The sequence below is a fragment of the Neopsephotus bourkii genome, unplaced genomic scaffold, assembly GCF_033783945.1.
Source record: "Neopsephotus bourkii isolate Nb327-2 ecotype Australia unplaced genomic scaffold, CSIRO-AGI_Nbou_v1 NB_1445, whole genome shotgun sequence".
Lineage (NCBI taxonomy): Eukaryota > Metazoa > Chordata > Aves > Psittaciformes > Psittacidae > Neopsephotus > Neopsephotus bourkii.
Window position 1 is genome coordinate 389,727 of NW_026901922.1, and position 16,148 is coordinate 405,874.

The 16,148-nt window shown below is 51.9% G+C and overlaps 1 protein-coding gene across 3 annotated transcripts in view; it reads right to left on the reverse strand.

The window, feature by feature from the left end:
* The window catches only part of ATF7 (activating transcription factor 7), a 62,015-nt gene that overhangs the window by 17,421 nt on the left and 28,446 nt on the right, over positions 1–16,148 (reverse strand). For 2 of the 3 annotated variants that reach the window (XM_061368736.1, XM_061368737.1), the window contains exon 3: positions 2,772–2,868. In XM_061368736.1, the coding sequence (XP_061224720.1) occupies positions 2,772–2,868 (97 nt within the window). Of the gene's footprint in view, positions 1–2,771; positions 2,869–7,800; positions 8,055–16,148 lie in introns of all 3 variants that reach the window. The other variant, XM_061368738.1, reaches the window with a different exon arrangement.

The following is a 16,148-nucleotide window of genomic DNA, read 5'->3' on the forward strand; positions in this document are numbered from 1 at the left end:
CATCCCGGGCTTTCTCCTGTCCTCAGCTGAATTGCTGCTGCAAGGAAGGAAATCAGTGAGGTTTCATCTCCCTGAAACAGCAGATCTCACAAATAGAGAGTGATGAGAAGGGAACCAGCTGACCGGAGCAGCTCCAGTGTGTGGAATAGAGACAGGCAGAGTCGCTTCCCTCCCCGTGCTGTCTCCATGCATTAATCCCATCCTCGGACAGACGGCTCCGTGGGAGTGCTGATTGTTACCACCCTGTCCAAAGCCATCCCTCTGGGGCCCGTTTTCCACCAGATTAACACGTTGAGTCATGATCTCTCTGGCCATCACCCAGGCTATAAAGCAGGAAGCAATGGCCCCGCTCCCGGCGAGCCTCGTGCTGCACGCATGACGTTAGGTCAGGAGTCCAGGTACCAGTGGGAACCCGGCACGAGCACACTGCACCGAAAGAATCCATCTGGCAGCAGAAGCACATGGATTCGGAAGCACAAAGGGGATCCCTGGGATAGTTTTGCCTGACCTCCTGCATAAAACATCAGCTGCTTGGCACGGATGCTCCCCGGGTGAGCTGCGGTAGCTGTGCACGAGCTGAAGGGGCTATGGGAAACATCCCATTCCATTTCCAGCCAGGGGTGGGGAGTCTCTGGTGATTCCTTCCCCTCACTGTCACACTATCACAGGACTACACGTTATTCCCAGCCTGTTCAAACCCTACCTCTTGCCTCTGTCGATAAAGCAAAGGTCTCCTCCGAGCACACTTTGCTTCCCCCCCCCATCTCTCTTCATTAAACCAAGAAACTTTGTCAGCTCAAGATCTCAGCAGGAGGTTGTTTTTCCAGTGCTTTAACAGCTCTCTGGGCTCCTTCTGGACCATTCCCTGTTTAGCAATGTCCTTCCAAGCCGTGCACACCGGCCCAGAGCCCAAATCTCTACCACCTCTAACCAGCAGAGAGAGAACAATTCCTTAGGACTCGCTTTAGGCTCAGCGCCGCACGTTGAATCCTCCTGCACATTCACACACAGGCGGCTGCCCTGGGCTCGGCACAAAGCAAGAGGGAGGGAGAGAACAAGAAAAGGCAGAGACAAAATGGTGGCTTAATAAAAGCCAACCAGAAAGGACATTAGGAATGTAGGGCAATAACAGCCTGGATCTTGCTGCTCAAAGCCAGCGTGCTTTATAGCCCCCGCAACCCCCAGGCTGCTCGGGCTGCGTCAAGATCTCAGCCAGGGAAAGGCAGCATTAAATAAGCTGGTCCTGCACTGCCCACAGCTAAAGGAGTTGGGGGGGTTTATTATGTCCTTTGTGGTTTAGCCCTGAGCAACCCACTGAGCATCGGTTCAGAGGGGCTGGGAGAGGGGCTGGACTGTGTTCCTTGTGCTAAAAACCCCTGCATCCCACCCATGGTTTTACTTGAGGGAGCGTGGGCACAAGAGGAATCTACAGCTCTGGGACAATCATAGAATCACTCCATGGTTTAATCTACAGCTCTGGGGGCTGCAAAGAGGAGGGTTTTGAGCAAGCTGCTCTAGTGGAAGGTGTCCCTGCCCCTGGCAGGGGGTTCGAACCAGATAAGCTTTAAGGTCCCTTCCAACCCAACCCATTCTATCACTTTAATGCTGTCTCCCTGTTGGAGCAGGTGGGATTTTGGCTGGAGCTGGGACCATCCCCTGTTCCTGCTCCCTCATCACCACCCGCCCAACCTACACCCTGCACTGAGCAAACAAAAGCTGTGAACCCTGTTTAGAAAGGGGGGGAACCTGAAGCTAAAAGCACTTTTAGGAACGTGAGGGTTCTTTCAGCCCCTGCCCCAGATTCTTCACCATCGAATCCCATGAGCCTGATCCCATTTGTAATCAAATCTCCCCCCGAGAGCCTCCTCTGCCTCTCCAAGGGGAAGCTTTGTGCCCTTCCAGCAAAGCCTGCAGCAGCTCTCCTACGATCCTACCTGCAGCTACAATTAATTTGAAGGCTTTACGGAACCGACTGAACTGCTGTTTCCTGCTCCAACACCAAAGTGGGGCTGGAGATAGGGAAAGGATGCCAGGCTCTTCCAGCTCCATTTCCCCTTCTGAACTCTGAAGGCTTCACAAAGCATTTCCTCCTCTCTTCTTATTCTCAGCAACAGCCTTTCCAGCCAGGGGTAACACAAACCTTTTAAGCAGCCTGCCTGAACAGGGCCTGACAAGGCAGGCGGGTATCTGTAACCAGCAATGATCTGCTGCCAGACAGCGATATATAGGAGGGGGTGCTTTTGTTCTCCCAATCTTATAAAGGCTGCATTGACTCTGTGCTGCAGGAGCTCCTCATTTGGGCTCTGCAAAGGCACAAACTGGTGCACTCAATGGTGCTTTAATTTATTAACTGCTAGCCTAAAAGCTCACCAAAATTGACACCTGGGCTGAGGAGAGGAAGCTGAGTTTGTCAGCTTGTGCTCCTCGTCCTCAAAGCACACGCAGGAACGTGAAAGCCCTTTTGGCCATAAATCTTCCAGTCTTAATAAAAAGGGTGAGAGCTAAAAAAAAAAAAGGAGGAGGAGGAGGAGGGGGAAAAAAAAAAAGAGCCCAAACCCCACAAAACCTGATACTGCCATAAAAAAGGGAAAAAAATAGCAACTTGGAAGCCTCTGGCTTTCCTTTCCTCCTGATTAAATGCAGATCACAAGAGGGTTTTATGGGAGGTAGAGCCGTTTTGCAGTGCATCTGGTCCCTGGTATTAATCTTGCAGTCATGCTGTATTAATGTGCCCCATTTCCCGCGCTGGCCTGGCTCGGAGCGCCGCATACCTGCGATGATGACTGAGTCGGTTCGAGCAGGGCCGAATTTCAATGTCATCTCATGCTTGTGTTTATGAACAGCCAGGTGGTCTTCGTTTGTAAACCTCTGCAATGAAACCATTGAGAGAGTGGTGAAGAAATGCATTGGGGTTTTACGGGTACATCCTGCAGGAGGATGGGGAAGGGGGAGGAAGAGAAAGTCGCCAGAGAGCAACGGTAATGCAATCACTGCCGAGTGCTAAAGCCAAACCAGAGCAGGACATGTTGGGTGGGAAGTGGGGTGTGGAAGGAAAATGCCATTCCATGGGGCTTCTGGGGGATGAGGGACAAATACTGTTGTTAATAATAATATTAATAGTAATGATGATGATGATACATTTTGCTATGCATTGCAACCGATGTCGGAGATGTAAACCCACCCTGCTCACACAGCAAGATGCTCCCCTTTATTGCTGCCTAACGGAGGGATGAATTAGGGGCTATTAGGGAATGGTTTTGGGATGGTATGTGACAAAGCTGGCACCTGCCCGCTCATCCAAGCTGTGGCTTTATGGAGCAGGATGGAGCGAGATGCCCGCCGTGCAGCTTGCCGACGGTGCAGCCGAAGCACGGCCACTGTGGAACACGGAGAGGGGGGATGCAGCATAAAGACTCTATCTGAAATTCCACCTGAATTGCAGGATAAAAACCCACCCATGACAGCTTTAGGGATGCACTGGGTCAGGGAGCCGGGTGCATGGGGCTGAAACCCAGACAAAAGGGCAGCATCATCCGTTGCAGGGCTGCTTTGAACGGCTGCACCAGCCCCAAGCATCGGGATCAAGGAAAGGGCAGGGGAAGGGGTGAGGCAGGGATGGGGTTAAAGCAAATCATCATAAAGACCCGAGGATGGATTGCGCCTCTCCTAATAGACTGCGACAAAGCAGGAGCTGAGGGCACAGCTCGGGCCGTACCGCAGGATTTTTATGCATCCCGGAGCCGCTCAGCATCGGGCTCGTTTCTAGAAAGAGCTGCTGCTGCTGCAGTGAAACATTCCTGCCCTTTTCCCCCTTCCTTTTGTCTCGCAGATGATCTTTAAGTTCCCTTCCAACCCTCATGATTGCGTGAGTCTCTTTAAAGCATCCACCAAACAACCCCAACCCAAAGCCACCTGTGTCGGTGAATCAGCTCGAGCATCACGCCCCGGGTGCGCTCGCTGTCGCTGATGCTTATTTACAACTCAGATTTATTTGCCTTTATTAAGCAAATCCCTTGTTTTCCAGGCTTGGAAGCTGCCACGGTGCCTTCCTGGGGGCTGTGTGACATAGGGGGAATGTTAGTGGAGGGAAGGAATAGCAACGCCGAGACAACGGGCGCATCGGCACGCGTCCCATCCATCTTCCCCTTCGGTGCAATAAGGGTGTTATCAAAGCGTCCTTCAAACACGCTCTAGGAGAAGGTGCTTTTGGTGATGACTCGTCACCGGGGCTCAAGTTAACACAAATTCAGAGCTCGTAGGTCCTAATAGTGTTGCAGGGCGAAAAGCAAAGAGGTTTTGGCTGTGTAATTCCAGGTGGGCACGCTGCAGCTTTCCCGCTGCTGCCCCCGGATCCAGTTCGTATCTAAACCTTAACTACAATTTATTAATGGCTTTGTTAAAGACACACGTGCCCTGGGTTTCTTTATTCCCTGCAGCTTCCCAAACCCCTCAGCTCTGCTCCAAACACAGCCTCCATTCCACCCAGCGCTACAAATCCCGGCGATGCCAAAGCATCCCCAAACAAAGGAGAAGCAAGTATAGCGACGCCGTCCTTTTCCCAATGGGAAAAGACCAAATCTGCAGCATCGTTTTGCATCGCTCTTGGGGAAAAGGAGAAGGGGGGACACAGAGAGGGAAAAGGGGGGGCACTGACACTTGGTCATGTTTCTGGTCCCAAAAGCACCTCAGGTTTTTAAGGGGCGAGCCTGCTAAGAGAATAGGTGGGTTACGGTAAGCAGAGAAAGATAAATCAGGGTTTTGGTGAGGAGCAAGGAGCAGCCGGTTCCAGATGAATACTGAGCAGGCAGGAGGCTGCTGCTCCCGGAATACCGAGCACCCCGAGCCAGGGGAACAAGGAAAAGAAAGAAAATCCCCACTTCTGGTTTATACCCAAGATTCTTAGGTCAAGGCGGGAAGCGGCACAAGGATGAGGTAGAGAATGGGCTCCCATTTCCCTCCCTGGCTCCACCACGGGCACGGTTCAGCCCAGCTTTGCTATAACTGAATTTATTTTAATCTTTCATTTTGCTCCATCGCTGCCTTTTTTTTTTTTAGCTCCCCCCCCCCCCTTTTTTATTTTTTCTAGGGCACTTTCCCTGCTTTCGGTGCGTGTTACAGCTCTATTTAACATCTTTATGTGGTCTCACAGGCTGGGGAGCTCTCTTTTTCCCTGCACAGAAATGCTCACAGACACAATATATCTTTCCACATACATTTCCAAACGCCGAAACCTAGAGGCTGAGTCTGGCACTTCAGTTCTAAATCATGTCATTTTACACAGAGAACGAAAGCGGGGGGAGAAAGGGGGGAAGAAGGGGGGGGGGGGAAATGGAATGAGTTAAAGCCACAGCATTGGCTTTAATATTTAATCTCCTTCCATCAGCAGCTGCCATCCAGCAGTGTTATTTCAGCCCGCTATTCTGCGGGTGTCGGAATTAAAAGGAAGATGTAGAGTATGAACTCTTTGGGATAAGGAAAAATCAAAGGGCTTCACACCCAGGGCTGAGTAAAACCTGAGTTTCAACACCACCCACCGCCCCGAGTCCTGCTTTTCTCTCCCTTCGGATGGCATTTGGGGGTTTTGGAAAGCACAGGGTTGGGTTTATTTACCCCAGAGACTGTAACAGCTTTTGGGAGAAAAGAGACTGGAGGCAGCCTAAAGCTGGCCACTCCACATTCTTCCCTCAAACAGGCTGTGACAGCCCCATCAATAAACGTGCTCCGTTCAAAAGCTTTATTTAATAGGACACAACCCTTCCAGCTGGACCAACGCACCACCGCCATTAGAGCAAGAGCCAGAGAAGAAACGCAGGAGGCCGACGCGTTTAGTCAGACTGAGATTTTTTCCATGCCTTTAATAAGCACAACGGGAGGAACCAGGGCTTGCTCGGGGTTTTGCCTTGCTTTTTGCACAGCTTCCAACCGCCTTTGCTGCAGAAAGAGGGTCGGGTGAGCACCGAAGCCACCGCATCCAAGCCCACGGCCACGCGGAGCCCCGGTGCTCGCTGCCTCTTTCGGCAAGCTCCAGCACAGCTATTTTTTAACCTTGACAGTCATTTGCAGAGCACATAAACACCCTGGGCCAGTCATGCAGCCAAGAGGCGGTTTTAATATAGACCGGGTGTAGGCTACAACAGCACACGCTGTTCCACGGGTGCCTGGTTGTAAAAAGAAGACTTTACCGCACCGAAAGCACAAGCTGGGGTACGGAGCAGAACTGAAAGGGGCGAGGAGCCAAATCCATCTCCATCAAGCTCATTACACAGCTGAATTAATCAGCTGTCATTAACACAGACGCTGCTCCAACCTTAAACCCAGTATAGTTGGTGTTATTCTGTCCATGGACACCACGGAGCTGCCTGACACGGTTGAAACACCTGGAAAACGGGGGAAACAAAAGGAAAGGGCACGTGCCTACAACTGCGGCGCGGGAGGGGAGTGAGTGCACTAAGAGCTCCAGTGTGGATGAGCTGAGCTCAAAGTCACCCATTTTAAAAGGAGCCACAACAGGTTTGACTTCCAAAGTCCATCCGGTTGTGGTGATGCCCTAAAGCAATGATTGTGACGTGATCCGGCAGGGGTGAGGGGATGGGGGTGTCAGAGAGTCATGGAATGGTTTGGGAGGAAGGGATCTTAAAGCTCATCCAGTTCCAATCCCATGCCATGGGCAGGGCCATCTTCCACCAGAGCAGGGTGCTCCAAGCCCCTGTGTCCAACCTGGCCTTGAGCACTGCCAGGGATGGGGCAGCCACAGCTTCTCTGGGCACCCTGTGCCAGCGCCTCAGCACCCTCACAGGGAAGAGCTTCTGCCTAAGAGCTCAGCTCAGTCTCCCCCTCTGGCAGGTTAAAGCCATTCCCCTTGTCCTGTCCCTACAGGCCCCTGTCCAAAGCCCCTCTCCATGTTTCCTGTAGCCCCTTTAGGCACTGGAGCTGCTCTAAGGTCTCCCCTTATGGAGCCTTCTCTTCTCCAGGCTGAACCAGCCCAGCTTTGCCAGCTTGGTTCCAGAGCAGAGGTGCTCCAGCCCTCACAGCATCTTTGTGGCCTTGCTCCAACAGCTCCACATCCCTCTTGTATTGATGCCCCAGAGCTGGATGCAGGACTGCAGGGCTTTGCCTTGCTCTCCTGTCACCTCCATGGGCAAGGGGTACCCACCTCCTTCACTTTGGGGAACCTCCTGGTGGGAAAGACACGGGAGAGCAAGGCCAAGGCCATGGGGAGATGCTGGACTTCCTGCACTCATCCCAGCCCACCCAGCATCCGAGCAGCACGTCCTCACCGCTCTTCCCGGCTGCGGCAGACCTGCTGCCTACGCCCCAGCCATCCATCTCGCCGCTGACAGGGCTCAGATGGATTTCCAGCCGCTTGGCAGGCTGGAGAGATATTCCCCGTTCGCTCAGCACAACGGCAGAGGTAACTAATGCGGGGTCACGGGTGCCCCCAAGGGCTGGGTGCCCAAAGGTTATAGCTGTTACTGCTGGTGAGTGATGTGACCCCCCAGTTCTTGCGCAGATCTGGGCTCCATCTCACCCATTTCCCATCTGAGCAATGACAACGATAATTCCCTCCCTTGCAGAGAGGCTGTAAGGATTAATTCACTAATGTGCATAAAGTGCCCAGATACTGGAGTGATTCATAGATTTTAAAGGCCGGGGGGACCATTACAATTATCTACCACGTGAATCCCCAAATGGGCCCATTTCCACGGGAAAGGAGACGACGAGAAGGGAACGCCGCAAAGACTTGTTGGTTTGAAAGAATGCACCCAGGGCACAGCTAAAGTGTCTTATTTTTACACTTACGAGAGATGACACACACAGATTTTGGACCTGTTTCCTCTTGGAGGGTTCCCCCTATGGCAGGGCTCGCCAGGCCAGGTTTCAGAAGAGCTCAGAGCCCAGTTGCTCCCACTGAGGTTCTGGAAGCAGCAGAGGCACCGAGTCGGTGCAGCTCGAAGGCAGCCGTGGCAGCTCCGGTTACTGAGCGCTTCTGGAAAGCTGGTTTCAGTGGCAGCATCCTTCTGCTAGAGGAGGGACGAGCCGACACCTCCGCGAGCCTGAACAGGATAAATGAGAGGAAGAGTGAAGGTTTACGAGCGATCAGCTCCAGAATAAAAAACCCCACATCATTTATGGCACGTAGAGCATTCAAAGGGAGCTCTGCCGCTCCTCGAGCACAAAAGCCCTTTGCAGGAGGGGGAGAGGCTGCTGGTGGGCTGCGAGCTCAGCGCAGGCTTTACATTGAGAACGCCCCGGAGTCAAGGTCGTTTCACTCCAGCCTGTGCAGGGGTGGGGGGGGGAAGAAAAGCAGAAAGAGGGATGAGAGGGAATCGTGCAGGAGCCGCAGGCACCGGCTCAGCGCCCGCAGCAGAGCTTGGCTCCGGCGCTGCCGCAGCAGGGCCGCTTCTTGCACTGCGGCAGGATGCTGCTCTGCAAAGTGGTTGGGCTTCCAGCACCCGGTGCCCTTCCCACAGGCAGCAGGAAAAGCTGATTTCTACTCACTCAGGTCCTGTGACTATGAGAGGGGCTGCAGCCAGCTCCATGCGTAAGCAGCACATCTGTGCAATTCCCCCCCCACCCACCCAAACTGCATCAAGATTAAACCCTGAGATGTCATTTTTGGCTCAGGCAACACCAGGGACCGACGTGGCTGTGCCTTTTTCTTTACAAACCTGCTTACATCCTGTGACGAATTCACCTTCCTTTCCTTGATTTAAAAGGGCATAAAGGAAGAAAGAACAGGCAGCAGAAACTTCAGCCTGTTTACAGGCAGCACAGGGCAATGGCATTGCAAAGCCACATTCAAAGAGCAAAAAAGCGCTTTAACAAACACTACTTTTGGGATGCACATTGTGCAAACCACAAGAATTTGGCTTTTTTTTTTTTTTCTCCTTACAGAGAACCATCTGCCTTTGGATGTTGTTTTTCTGAGGGGCTGGGTGTTTGGTTATCACAGATTGGTGCTGCACGGCAGCATCTTCTCTGTGTCACATCATCTGCCCTCCTAATGCAGGCGGCTCCACGTTGGGCTTCTCCCATCCTCTCCAGTGAGCTGAGGGGAGATCAGCAGCAGGGTTAAGACGCCAAAGCATGACACAGGACACTCCAGCTTCCCTGAGCTCAGTGCCTGCGAGGTGACAGACAAGCTGTATTTTTTATAAGCAGCAACAACCAGAGGGAGAGGATATTTTATGGGCTGAGTATTCGACTCCTACCAAATCACTGGCAATGAGTGCTGAGATGCGGAGGTTGCCCCCCAAAACTTTCCTGCAATTTAAACAAAGAGTTAAGCAGGTTCTGAAGCCCATCCCATCCCCATTCCTCCTTGGCCAGAAGGGCAGAGCATTTAACTCCGAGTAGGTAAATAATTTAATTTACATTTCTATAGCTCCCCATATCCCAGAGGGCTTCTCATACACATGCCCCTCCACTGAAATGCAGGTGTTTCAGCAGGGGGGAAGACAGCAACCATCTGGCCTACAGCACACCATATAGCAGTGAGGAGGGAAGCCAAGGACACACGGGGCAAAGTCTTTAATAAACTCTCTGCTTAACTTTACTTCTTCTCTTTATGGTGATTTTAATAAAGTCCTATATGGTAGACACCGTTTCTCCTTCAGCCTGAGCTGAGCATTGGCACGTCTGAGTGCAAGCAAAACCAAGCACCATCCTTCTGGGGCAGCCAGCAGCCAACCTGCTTGGCCAGGAAGGCATTTATCCCAGTGGGATTTAACCTAGGTTGGACACCGAGTGCTTTTCCCATCAAAGCCATCTCCAGCTACTGAGGAATTCCTCTGCAGTGCACCAAAGGACCATGAACCAACCTTCTCTTTCAAGGGGCATATGTAGGCAAACAGCAGATGGCTGAGGTGGTTTATGGAGCACCCAGGGAGAAAGCAACCCCTGATTTTGCCCTAAGTACACCTGGTCCCACAGACAAAGAGCCCTCAGTGCCTCAGAGGCACCACTCCAGCAGGAATCACAGCCCAAACCCTAGGATTCAAACCTGAGCTGGGAAGAGCAAGCTCATAAATCTCGACGGGAGAGCAAGCAGGGTTTGCTAAGACACCACTGTCCTCCTGCAGTGCTCAAGTGATGCTCGAGGAACCAAGGCTGCTCCTCCTGAGCTCTCCGTGGGCAGCTCCATCGTGGCAGCAGCAGCTCTCTGCAGCCAGACACAGAACATGGATGCAGGGAGCTGCCCGAGGTCACACCGCGCCGGCAGCGCTCGCTTAGAGCCGTCATAATTATTTCCTTCCACATGGTGGAGCGGTTTTTAGGCTTGTTTGGAGGCAAGTGAAGGTTATTAAAACCCATGTATTAATTACTGCTGCCACATAAGTTAAGAGGAGAGGCACAGCGGTAATTAAGGGAGGTGAGTGAGGAGGTGGAGCTGCACAACGTCAGCGACTCCACAGCTTGTGCCGATGGATTCGCGCCGGTCCCATGGGAACCCCCAGATCGCTCCAATGTGGATGTGAATCATTATTACATCCCCGGCTCGAATCCCAGCAGCAGCAGCACAGGTTTGCAGTGTGACCTTGGGCAAGCCATCAATTCTTCCCCTACCTACCAGACAGAGCAAATAAAATGGGGGGAAAAAGGCACAATTCTTCATGTGGGTGTTAGGGAAGAGGGAGCCGACTGCACACACAAGTACCAGGAGCCATGTGAGAAGCACTGCAGGAAAATAAAGAATATATATTAACAAAGGCAATTACAGCTGTGTTGCCCTGAGAGTATTTCAAGTGTAGGAGCTCAGTGATTCATTAGGAGCTCAGCGTCTCTTCCCATCACAGCAGCTGGGGGACAGAGCCTAAGGAAAACGGGCAGAGGCACGCGAGCTGAGGCTAAGGGAAATTCCTGCCCTGCCCTACTGCTCAGCTGGGGCTGAGCTAGGTTAGGAAGTTGTGTGGCACTGAGGGAGGAAAAGGGTGAATTATGCAGCTGGGTTATTCATGGGTATGATGCAGAGCAAGGATCCTGAGCCCCTGTGGTGGTAGAGAAGGAAAGGGGAAAAAAGAGGGGAAACCAAACAAAGAATTCCCCCCAAAGGCTTCAGATCTACCACAGAAACCCAATCTGGGCTCCTGCCTCCCCCTGTGTGGCTCTGCTGTTTACCAAATGAGTCACTCTTCCTGCCTCGAACACTCCACAGCTCCTGAATGAAGAATGTGGGAGCAAAAAACCCTCCTTCTCTGCAAACAGCATCGGCCCCGCACGCGCCTGCGTGCGAGGGGATTCAGAGTGCAAAGAGCAGCAGAACAGGAGCCTCCTTCCCCGCATACCCTGAGAAACAAGAATGTAACGTGTAAAACTCATTCAACCCCAACCTGGAGTGGATGGATTTGCCTGCAGGGCTGTGGGTTTGTGCTGGGGGAGGCTGCACCGGGATCTTAAACCGCCTCTGGATGGTGGCCAAGCCTGTCAGTGCTGCACGGGCGAGGAGAGGCTTTGGCAGCTCCATGGTATGGGCTATTCCCACTTCCCTGCTCCTTGCCAAGTCATGGAAGCAGCCTGGGGATGCTGCCCCAGTGCTATCAGTGAGCTTGGAAACAGAGGTACATGGAAATGGAGGGGTTGGAACCAGGAGAACTGAGCCTAAAGCAGGATCTGGACCTCGCTTGGATCTTAGCTACCCAATGCAGCTCTGTGGGAGCAAGGGTGCATGGTTGGGTCCTCAAGCAGCACAGCAGAGCTGCAGGGAGCTGCTGTGCCCATGCATGGAATGGTGACGTTTCCCTTTCTGTACTTACCCCAGGAAGAGAAAGCAGTGCTGGGAAAGCAGGATTCCAGCAGTGGATTCTGCTCCAAACAGCCTCAACTCCAATCCAAGCCCCTTACTGGTCGCTCCCAAAGCTAATTCTCAAGGGTTAAGGAGAAGGGAGGTTAAATTTGGTCCCATCTGAGAGGTTTGGGGGTTGCCCGCTCAGAAGATGCCTGCACCATGCTAACAGGATCCTCTCGCTGCTGCACTATTGTTTCAGGGCTACGAGAAAGCTGATCCTAAAGGAAAAGTTAGCTCCAATGGGAAATAGCTCTCATTGTGCCAGTGCTTGGAAGCTCTCATTGTGCTGAAGCTTGGAAGAGCCTCCGTGACTCAGCCTTGACCTCTGAACACCACTACAATTAGGAAAAGGATGCCACGGTCCCCATTCAGGTTTTTAATGCACTGGAAGGTTGATTTCCTTCAATTCATTCGTGATATTGGGGATGTGCCCACCCATTCATGGTGTGTGAGGCTCCAGCGCCTGAAAAGAGGGCTGGGTTTTGTGGGCCTGAGCTTGCACCTCTCCAACAGCAAGTCTGGTGAGAGCAAGCATGTTAAATGAAGACAGAATTCAAGTGCTTTGGGGGTTTTCCCCCCCTTTAAGGGTGGCATTTGCTAGTTGGAAAGAACATGCTGTAAGGAAGTGCAGACCCACATAACTGACTTAGCCATAGAATCATGGAAGGGTTTGGGATGAAGGGACCTTAAAGCTCACCCAGTTCCAACCCCTGCCATGGGCAGGGACACCTTCCCCTAGAGCAGGTTGCTGTCTACAGTGAGACGTGCAAGTGCCCAGTGGGATGGCTTTGGCCAGCTCCTGTCTCCACATCTATCCCAGTACAAGATGTGAAATGAGAAACTGAGGAATCCACCAAACCCCTGCAGTGATTCCCACCAGGCCAAAGCCATTCCTGCCCCCGCATCCCTTCCCATCCACCCTTATTCACAGAGCTCCACATCTTATCCTAAGGCACAATTTCCATTCTCTACCTCCCTTCACCTCCTTTATTCCAAGCAGCCCTTAAAGCACAACCAGCTTCCCACAGCGATCTCACCCAGGCCATGCATCCTTCCCTTCTGCCTCCCCACATGGTGCTTTTGGCCCATGCACAGAGCTCCTTCCCTCTTTTTTCTGCCCCTGCTTCCCAGATACAGACACAAACCCCAGCCCTGTCTTTTATAAGGCCCATGATAAGTTGTCAGGTGTCAGCTCAGCACCATAATTAAGCTTTTAAAAGCAGATAGGCAGCAAAAAAAACCCTTCAATTCCTGGTGCTTGACTCTTTTTGCCTCTTGGAAGAGCCACCTGGTTTATCGTAACAGGTAGATTTATGGGCATATTAACGCGGCGCTGCTGCTCCCACCCTGATGAGGTTCTCAGTGACCCTCTTCTCGCTCAGGATTTATGGGTTTCTATTGCAGAGGGCTCTAACTCCAGCTCTTTGCCTGACTCCAGCCTCCAGCAGGAGCATCTCCCGCATTCAGGTGCTGGAGCCTGTTTTTCCCACCCCAAATCAGCTGCAATCATTGGGCAACAGCATCGACTTTCAAACGGTGCCAGGTTTGCCCCAGCAAGTCACATCAGGTTCATGGGGAATCACAGAATCACAGACTTGTTTGGGTGGGAAGAGACCTTAAAGCTTATCTGGTTCATCATTATATGAACATAGAGGCAAGATTTAGATTAGATATATAGAATCATAGAATGGTTTGGACCTTAAAGCTCCTCCAGTTCCAGCCCTCTGCCATGGGCAGGGACACCATACACTAGAGCAGCCTGCTCCAAGCCCTGTCCAACCTGGCCTTCAACACTGCTAGGGATGGGGCAGGCACAGCTTCTCTACTGACCCCATTCCAGTGTCCCACCATCCTCATAGTGAGGTCCTGCTCTTCTCACATTCATTTCCACACATCTCACAACCCCTGCGATGACAGAGCTCACAACAGGGCCATCTACACCCCAGGATTACATCCAGGAGCACATTAACCCACTCCCAGCTCTCCAGACCCAACCAAATCCCCAGCAAAATCCTTTCTATGCCTGGAGTGAGCTCTCAGCTGCGTTTCACACCAGCTGAGGGCTCTTAGTCACTTCTAATTGCCTCCTGTATGTACCCTTTTAACATCCCTTTCCACCTGCAGCCCTTAATAAAGTGGATAAACCCTTAAAGTGCAAGCAAAATGAAGAGGAGATAGAAGCAATGTAACACAAGCAGCTTTGCCATCAGCTTTTCCCCACCGTGTTTGATCTACAGCCTCGCAGGCAGAGATCCCCCCCCGCTGCGGTGCCAACGGGGTGATGATTCAGCGATGTGGAAATACACAGCTGAGGTCACCAAAAACCACTGGATCTGCATCTTTTGGGCCCTTCCCATTTCGCTGCCCCCCATTCCGGGCTGCAGGACATAAAATTTCACGTGCAGGCAAAGCAAAAGGCATTGAAATTCTCTTCTAAAGCTCACAAATGGCTGGAGGTTTATAGCAAGCAGCACGTAAGCCTCTTAAAAAGGAGCCCAGCTACCCCAGCAAGCACAAAGTGGGTTTAATACCAAAAACGTGTGCAGGAAACACCTCCCCCAGGCTCAGGAACAAAAGCCTGCATTAAGACCCCAGCGAGGAGGTGAATTAGCAGCTTTTTCTAAGGGCAGAAGCCCAAATGAAGATGTCAAGGCGATGCTGTGCCATGAGGAGCTCGCGCTGTATCCTCAGCACTGGCTCTGCAGATGTCTGGGGTAGCTGAAGCAGTGGGGAAGGTAGAAGCATAAAGCAACTCTAGCAACGAGCCAGCAAGACAAACACAAGCAAGGCAGCAGAGGCATGATCTGCTCTTTAAGCCTAGCTTAGATGGCTTTAAATCCAGTCCTTGTAATATCTATTCTTCTAACCGAGCTTTAGTGCAGCTGAAGCTCTCATCTCCCTGTCTGAAGCCACACTAAGGGGCTTTAAGCAGATAAACAGAAGTGATGCTTTGAATTGCTGTCAGCTATTCCACTGACCCCCAAATGAAGCCCCCCTTTCTGCCTAACTGCTGCACAAGATGCATTTCCCATCTACCAACAGCCCGAACTAGTTCAGCATCCCCCAAATCTCTGCCCTGCCCTGCTCAGCCTTCTGCAAGAACTTCACTTGATGGACCGGTTTCATTTGCAGCCTTTAGTGCTGAGATGAATTGACAGCTTGTTTTGCAGCGCTGCAGAACGCTCCCACCCCATCCCCTCTACACACACACAGCTCTTTATTGTCTACATGTTTACTCTCAGGGGGAATGTGAGGACTTTAATGGTTTTATTGTTTTAATCCAGCACATCTAAAAGAAATTATTTGAGGAAAACAGCTGCTCCAAGTGCTTGGAAGTGGTGGAGCTGTTTCTCTGCTCCCAGCATTAAGCAGGTGTTAACTAAACACGATGCTCCTCCTCAGATGTATTACGGCAGGAGATTTGTAGGGCTGGTACCAAGAGCTCAGCCCTTTCCTCTCCCACCCAGGCCCTGCTTTAGCCTCAATTCCTCCAGCCCAGCTCTACTCACACATGGGTGGCAATGAACAAGTCCCTGCTTGCTGCCTCCTGTACACAAAGGGACTGCTGCGGACCACCCCTGTGCCTTCTTCTTTGCACACAGAGAAGGAAAAGCCCCGAAAGTGGGGGTTTATTCTCTTTTTGACATGCAAACACCAGCCCTTTGTATGGCTACAGCATCACAACCCCCGCGGTGCAGTGGCTGCCTGGTGAATCCACCTTTCTCTCTCTTTCTCTCTCTCTCTATATAAAATCCATTAATAAATGTATTTATTGCGAGCTTTTACACCTCAACCCAAGAGCTGACCCTTTAAGGAAGGTTCTCATGCAAAGCAGCAACCACGGAGGGAAATGTCAGTCCAAACCCCCCCACAAATGCTTCAAAAAGGCACTATCAGAAACCCTCTATGAGCAGCCCCACTTTTGAGCTCAGCTCTCACATGAAATCTCTACAAAGGACTTGAAATTTCAGGTTAAAGGGTTTTTTTCCTCCCTGCTCTTCAGCAATGAGATGCTCAGGGGGGTGTTTTCTCCCTACCCCGTGTATAAGGACACAGCATCTCCCGTTTAGCCGCATGGATCGCCCGCCCGCTGCCGCAGAGGGGCGGAGCGGCCTCTTCCCAGCCAACAAAGCCCGTTCCCATCCCAGCGAGAGCATCCTTGGGACAAAAAGGAGAGGATTTGAGCTGCCTTTCCACCGCCAAGAGCCGGCTCTGCCCGCCCCCCGCTGCCTCTGCAAAGCTCGGTTGTGTCCTTCTGGGATGCGAGGATGGAACAGGGGAAGTGGGCTCAGGAAAAGAGAAACTCACTGGTTATTTAGGTAGCGAAACAAAACCAGGTCATGGGGTTGGTTACTAACATCTA